This window comes from Coenobita brevimanus, chromosome 95, assembly GCF_032717465.1.
Source record: "Coenobita brevimanus isolate Jiangsu-jjx chromosome 95, ASM3271746v2, whole genome shotgun sequence".
Classification (NCBI taxonomy): domain Eukaryota; kingdom Metazoa; phylum Arthropoda; class Malacostraca; order Decapoda; family Coenobitidae; genus Coenobita; species Coenobita brevimanus.
Window position 1 is genome coordinate 10,153,487 of NC_137048.1, and position 7,911 is coordinate 10,161,397.

At 44.8% G+C, this 7,911-nt stretch overlaps 1 protein-coding gene across 1 annotated transcript in view; it reads left to right on the forward strand.

Annotated features, from left to right (window-relative positions):
• The first annotated feature begins 470 nt into the window (after positions 1 to 470).
• The window catches only part of LOC145413233 (G-protein coupled receptor moody-like), a 24,040-nt gene continuing 16,599 nt past the window's right edge, over positions 471 to 7,911 (forward strand). Inside the window, exons 1-2 of the mRNA XM_080282965.1 lie at positions 471 to 522; positions 754 to 959. Coding sequence (XP_080139091.1) covers positions 471 to 522; positions 754 to 959 — 258 coding nt within the window. The remainder of the gene's footprint in view (positions 523 to 753; positions 960 to 7,911) is intronic.

Sequence of the window (7,911 nt, forward strand, 5' to 3'; positions counted from 1 at the left end):
TGCATAAATGAAGGACTGGGAGTAACGGTTAATTCTTGCATTATTGCAGTAGTTAAGCCCAAAGAAAAGATCCAGTCACTTAGAAGCTACATAAGGTGCATGCAAGCAGGGAAATTGATGAAGAAAAAAGTGTTTAGTGGATTCCTGATAGTACTGCAAGAACCCCACAGAAAATACCAAGAAAAAATTAAAGAAAACTGGAAAAAATCTAGTCTCTTGGAACTTAAAGGTAAATACAAGAAGTGATGCTGAGACAGGAGGAAGAGTTACGTGCATCCAGAGTGCTGTGAACCCCAGTAGAGAAATCCAGGCCACTGAAATACTGAAATGGGTTGACAGTACAGGGAAAGGCAGCTCTGAAATCTGAGGGAAGATTGAAAATTAGACACCGGCTTTGAAGAGTGAATGACCAAAATGATGAGGAAGACAGGACGCTTGTTAGGGTGGACCTGACCGGGGCTAAACACACCATGACCTTCCTTGACACAGTAAGCAACAGCACGGAGTCTGAAGTCAGGCAAGGTCAGGGCATCATAGGGGCACTGCTCCGCTCTGCCGGCGGGGTAGGTGGAGGAGGAGGGAGGCAGCAGGAAGTGCAGGAGGAGGTGGATGATCAGAACTCCACATCCATCGTCAGCCAGGCTCTCTTCTTCACCGTAAGCACAGGAAGAGGCTTAGATCTCCAAGAATCTGTCAATCCGACTAACGCAAATGGAGACCTAGATTCGAGTGGTACCCTTCTTATCCTTGGAGATCGGGAGACCGTCTATCTCTCCTCCTTGGCCCACAACTTCAGCCTCCAGACCTCCCCCTCGAGCAATGGGACGCGAGTAGAGGCGCTCTTCGCCAACTACCCTCCACACCTGCTGGATTTTGCCGTCTTCTGCTGCGTCGCCTTCATCGTCCTCGGCGTCCCGGCCAACCTCATCACCATCATCGCCCTCGTCAGGTGCAAAAAGGTAGGGGTTGTCTGGCACTTGTATGTTTTCTGCTCCAGCTTCTCAGTTTTTCCTTTGTGTGTGTGTGTGTGTGTGTGTGTGTGTGTGTGTGTGTGTGTGTGTGTGTGTGTGTGTGTGTGTGTGTGTGTGTTTGTGTGTTCTGTTATTAAAATCCCTTCATATTTTTACTCTTTCTCTCAGCTTCACTAATTATCATTGTTTCTCTCCTGCACTTATTTTCCTCCTTTCCTCCTTTCCTCCCTCTTCCTTTCTTCCCCTCCTGCCTTCCTTCCTTCTTTCCTCTCCCTTCCTTCCTTCCTTTCTCCCTACCTTCATTAGTTTGTAAGTTCGTTCATTCATTCATTCCAACCATCCTTTCATCCCTTCTTCCTTCTTCCTTCCATCTTTCCTTCCTTCCTTCCTTCCTTCCTTCCTCTTGTGTCACTCTCCTGATTGTCTTTCCTTCTTATGACTCTCTCTCCTTCTCTCTCTCTCTCTCTCTCTCTCTCTCTCTCTCTCTCTCTCTCTCTCTCTCTCTCTCTCTCTCTCTCTCTCTCTCTCTCTCTCTCTCTCTCTCTCTCTCTCTCTCTCTCTCTCTCTCTCTCTCTCTCTCTCTCTCTCTCTCTCTCTCTCTCTCTCTCTCTCTCATCTCCTCCTCCTCCTCAAATATGGAAGAAGGAAAATGTTTTGTGAAGATTTCCCTTAATTTTGAAGCAACGGGGAGAGAGAGAGAGAGAGAGAGAGAGAGAGTTTGCTTGGCTTAGGCGAGAATGTAATCAATCATCCTGTAAGACTAAACATCTTTGCTGACGTCTCTCTCTCTCTCTCTCTCTCTCTCTCTCTCTCTCTCTCTCTCTCAAGTGAAGATCCCTACACACACACACACACACACACACACACACACACACACACACACACAGTCCTCAACTACCCTTGAATCCAGGAGGGTAGACAGTATAATCCGTACACAGATGACCAGTCAGAGTCCATGAGTAGCATTTCGTCCACATTAATCCCAGCCACCCCTTGGGCTGGAATAGGTCTGGTTGCAGCGCCGTAACCCACCTGACCACCTGGCGTCCATAGTTATGTTTATATGTAGAACAGGAAACCATTTGGCTCGTCACTCAGTGTAGAGTCACCTAATTTTAGCAGTGCATCGAGTGAGTGGATGGTGGGTGCCCTGTCCTACCTACATATTAGTTATTATTGTATGGTTATTATTATTATTATTATTATTATTATTATTATTATTATTATTATCATTATTATTATTATTATTATTTCTATTTATTATTATTATTATTATTATTATTATTATTATTATTATTATTATTATTATTATCATTATTATACCTACTACCAGCACTACTCCTACCACTTCTGCCATCATCGCTGTTATCTTGGCCACACACAAGGTATATACAATCGGCCAGCCACCGCCACAACATAAGCCTACAATTGGCCAACCATGAAGCAATTGAGAAAGATAATAGTAATACAGCTTCCTATATATAGCATTCCCTCTTGGCCGAATAACATCAAGTTTTGGCTGGAAATGTAGTGTGTGAGAGAGAGAGAGAGAGAGAGAGAGAGAGAGAGAGAGAGAGAGAGAGAGAGAGAGAACACTGCCATCCATCCATTAGACTCAGAAGATAAAGTTACTGATCAAGGGAGTCAAGGTGAGGGGAGGGTGGAAGAGAGGAAGAGGGGAAGAGAATAGAAGAGGCTGAGGTAGGAGAGAGAGAGAGAGAGAGAGAGAGAGAGAGAGAGAGAGAGAGAGAGAGGAGGGGCTTGAGGAGGGAAGTGTCAGGGAGTGGAGGGGACAAGATACACTCTCTAGCGCATACTCTTTTCAGTTTTACTTGGCCTAAAATTACCCTCTCTCCATCTTGAATACATAGAACAGTAGATTAGCACTAGAAAATGATGCTAGTCACGAAGAAGTGCTATGGAGAGGATGTACAACCATAGCATTGCCTTTAATGAGCTACGGGATATAGCGTTGACAAAAGACAAAACACCGCAACACAACCCGCCCCACCCAATACTATATTAAATTCGGGTTGGCAGACGGCTCTCAGACACCACGTTGTAAACACAGCTGGAAGGGGTAGGGATGTGACGGGGGTAGGGATGTGATGGGGGTAGAGATGTGATAGAATAGGGATGTGGCGGGGTAGGGATGTGACTGGAGTAGGGATGTGACAGGGTAGGGATGTGACGGTGGTAGGGATGTGACGGGGTAGGGATTTGACGGTGGTAAGGATGTGACCAGGTAGGGATGTGACGAGGTAGGGATGTGACGGGGGTAGGGATGTGACGAGGTAGGGATGTGACGGGGGTAGGGATGTGAAGGGGTAGGGATGTGACGGGGGTAGGGATGTGATAGGGTAGGGATGTGACGAGGTAGGGATGTGACGGGGTAAGGATGTGACGGGGGTAGGGATGTGACGGGGTAGGGATGTGACGAGGGTAGGGATGTGACAGGGTAGGGATGTGACGGGACGAGGGTAGGGATGTGACGGGGGTAGGGATGTGACGGGGTAGGAATGTGACGAGGGTAGGGATGTGACGGGGGTAGGGATGTGACGGGGATAGGGATGTGACGGAGTAGGGATGTGAGGGGGTAGGGATGTGACCGGGGTAGAGATGTGACGGGGTAGGGATGTGACGGGGGTAGGGATGTGACGGGGTAGGAATGTGACAGGGTAGGGATGTGACGGGGGTAGGGATGTGACGGGATAGGGATGTGACGGGGGTAGTGATGTGACGGGGTAGGAATGTGACGGGGTAGGGATGTGACGGGGGTAGGGATGTGACGGGGTAGGGATGTGACGGGGTAATGATATGACGGGGTAGGAATGTGACGGGGTAGGGATGTGGCGGGGTAGGGATGTGGCGGGGTAGGAATGTGACGGGGTAGGGATGTGACGGGGTAGGGATGTGGCGGGGTAGGGATGTGACGAGGTAGGGATGTGACGGGATAGGGATGTGACGGGATTGGGATATGACGGGATAGGGATATGACGAAGTAGGGATATCACGGAAGAGAGATGTGACGGGATTCTCTCTCTCTCTCTCTCTCTCTCTCTCTCTCTGTTTCTCCATTATTCCCTTCCCCATCCATCCATCTCAAATTCCTTCTCTCCCTTCCTTCCTCCCTCCCTCCCCTCCTCCTCTTTTCCCTCCCTCCCCCTCCTCTTTTCCCTCCTTCCTCCCCTTCCTCTCTTCCCTCCCTCCCTCTCCTTTCTTCCCTCCCTTCTTTCCTCCCTAAATCTTTCTCCTTAAACAACCATTATTTTTTTGTGTCTGTTTATTTAGGGTGTCTATCTATCCAATTCTTTATCTACATGTCTGTCTATTTACACACACACACACACACACACACACACACACACACACACACCAATCACTATCCCCCTCCACACACACCACACCCTACCACACTGCTCCACCACACACCACCACACCAGTCACTACCCTACACCACATCACACCACACATCATTCAAACTAAGCCAGTGCTGGGCAGTTAAGGAACCTCCCTAACACCTCTCTCGTAGCGATTTGTTTTGTTTATTACACCTTACTGTCCTTTCTGTGCTTCCTAAATCCTTCCAACATCGCCATACTCTGCACAAATAACGTACACAAGGACATTAACCAGGCATATGCAAAAATAAATCGCTAAGGAAGAGGTGTTAGGGAGCTTCCTTACCCGACAGGAATACGAACACAGCTCCCTAACACCTCATCCTTAGCGATTCAGTTTTCGATATGGCTGGTTAGTATTCTTTTGTACGTTTTATTTATGCAGAGTATGGCGATGATTGAAGGATTTATGCAACACAGACTTGGACAGTAAGGTGTAATAAACAAAACAAATCGCATAGGAAAAGGTGTTAGGGAGATAAGAACATCCTCAGCAGATAAGAATGTAAAAATATGAATTTCTTTTGGTTGAGTTAGTAAATGTGTTTGTTGGAACGAGGGAGGGAAGGAGGAAGGAGGGAAAGGAGAAATGAAGGAAGGAAGGGAGAAATGATGGAAGGAAGGGAGAAATGATGGAAGGAAGGGAGAAATGATGGAAGGAAGGGAGAATTGAATGAATGAATGAAGGGAGAAATGAATGAATGAAGGAAGGAAGGGAGAAATGAATGAAGGAAGGAAGGGAGAAATGAATGAATGAAGGAAGGGAGAAATGAATGAATGAATGCAGGAAGGGAGAAATGAATGGATAAATATGTGAATGAATGAAGGAAAGAATTAAGGGAAAAATGAAGTCATGAGTGAAGAAAGGAAGGAAAGAAGGAAATGAATGAAGGAAAGAAAGGTAGATGAAGAATTGGCTGTGCAGGTTCAGAGAGAGAGAGAGAGAGAGAGAGTAAAAGCAAACCTTGGGCAAGATAAGAGAGAGAGAGAGAGAGAGAGAGAGAGAGAGAGAGAGAGGAGAGTAAAAGCAAACCTTGGGCAAGATAAGAGAGAGAGAGAGAGAGAGAGAGAGGAGAGTAAAAGCAAACCTTGGGCAAGATAAGAGAGAGAGAGAGAGAGAGAGAGAGAGAGAGAGAGAGAGAGAGGAGAGTAAAAGCAAACCTTGGGCAAGATAAGAGAGAGAGAGAGAGAGAGTAAAAACAATCTTTGGGCAAGATAAGAGAGAGAGAGAATAAAAACAAACCTTGAACAAGATAAGGGGAGAAGAGAGAGAGAGAGAGAGAGAGAGAGAGAGAGAGAGAGAGAGAGAAAGTTACATAGAGTTACATAGATACACAGACCACACAGACCTTACGGTCCCTACGAGGTGGTCCGGCCTTAATCCTAATATAATGCATAGGAGCAGGAGAAAAGGATAGCACAGCAGAAGGCTCTCTCCCCCACCCTCCACACCCTCCGGCATTTGCCGTACAGGAAACAAGAGAGGAAGTAATACCTTGCAGGAATGAAAAACCCGAAGGAATTTTATAGGATCGGCAGAAAGTAGAATAATATGGAAAAGGAAAATTTGGGCATACAGCCACATACATTATGCTTGCAATTTTTTAAATGATTTTTTTAATATATAAAAAGATAAATAGAATGTTTATCTATTATATATTCCCTAAAATATTGTCTGTGTCTAATGGATAGATGAATGCAGACGCGAATATGCAATAATTGCTCCATCCTAACTAAACGATACCAATTGCGTCGAGATACATGTCCAGTCTCTTTTTAAATATATTTATGGTACCACTCTCAATCACATTCCCAGGGAGTTTATTCCATTCGCTTACAACAGAGTAAGTGAAGAAGTTTTTGGTTGTATCAAGATTAGCCCTCCTTGCTTGCAACTTCATACCATTTCCTCGAGTTACAGTCTCGGCAATTACTGTGAATAGCTTGCTTGAATCAGTATTACTAAAACCTTTTAGAGTCTTAAAACATTCAATCAGTTGTCCCCTGAGTCTCCGTTTTCTAAGAGAGAATAGGTTTAATTCCCTGAGTCTCTCGAGGTATGGTTTATTCCTCAGGGACGGGATTAACTTGGTAGCCCTACGCTGGACCGCTTCCAGTATTTCTATATCTTTAATTAGGTGAGGCGCCCAAAATTGCACTGCAAACTCAGAGTGTGCCCTGACTATGCTTTTGTATAGGGGGATTACAATATCTTTGCATTTATATGTAAAATATATAGGGCCTAGGGCCCTGTTGGCTTTATTGGCGGCAGAGATACATTGATTCGAACATTTCAGATTGTCTGAAATTAGTACGCCTAGATCTTTAACTAATGAGGACTTGCTAATGATTTGGCCCTTCATTTCGTAATCATACCTTTTGTTTTTCTTCCCACATTCCAGTACCTGACATTTGCTTACATTGAAGGGCATTTGCCATTTTTCTGACCAGCTGACAATTTTGTTAAGGTCATTTTGAAGGTTAATTCTGTCTTCTTCAGTTAATATAGTGTTGCCGATTTTTGTGTCGTCGACAAATTTAGAAATGAAGTTGTTTAGGCCAACATCGATATCGTTAATATACATAATAGATAAGACTGGTCCCAACACCGATCCCTGAGGAACACCACTGGTCACTGGAGCCCAGTCTGACTCTACTCCATTTATAACGACTCTTTGCTTTCTCTCACTTAACCAGCAACGTATCCACCTATGAATATTTCCGTCAATTCCAAGTGATCTTACTTTTGTCATTAGTTTATCATGCGGCACTTTGTCAAAGGCTTCCTGGAAGTCTAAGTAGATTATATCAAGTGACCTGGTACGATCATTCATTTTAAAGTGTATCGTAAAACTCAATTAAATTTGTCACGCATGATCTCCGTGTTCTAAAGCCATGCTGGCTGTTCCTAATTACGTTATTGGTTTCTAGGAACTCAACTTTCCTATTTCTAATTAATGTTTCGAGGATCTTTCCCAAGACGGAGGTTAGGCTAATTGGTCTATAATTACCTGGTTGATCTCTACTGCCCTTTTTATATATAGGGGTCACATTAGCCAGTCTTCAGTCTGCTGGAACCTTTTCTTGTTGTAGGGACTTGTTAAAGATAGATGTTAGAGGGCTGCATATTACATCCATCACATTTTTTAGTATTTTAGGGTAGAAACTGTCTGGGCCGGGAGTCTTATTACTGTTCATTTTATCAAGTTTGTCTCTCACTTCATTACTGCTAATATGCATGTCAATTAGTGCGTTTTGGACTGACATTTGATGCTCTTCGATGGTGCCATTGGCGTCTACTGTGAAAACTGAACTGAAAAACTTGTTTAAAGCAGAGAGAGAGAGAGAGAGAGAGAGAGAGAGAGAGCATGTCTGCAGGTAGGGGCCGAAGCTGTACAAAGCCGGCCTCTCCAAACTTCATATAAACAAACTAGGGAATTAGTGAAGGAAGAATTGGATGATTGAAAGGGAAGGAGGGAGGCAACGAGGAAGAAGAAAGGGAGGGAAGGAGGAAAGAAGGAAGGGAGAAGGAAAGAGGG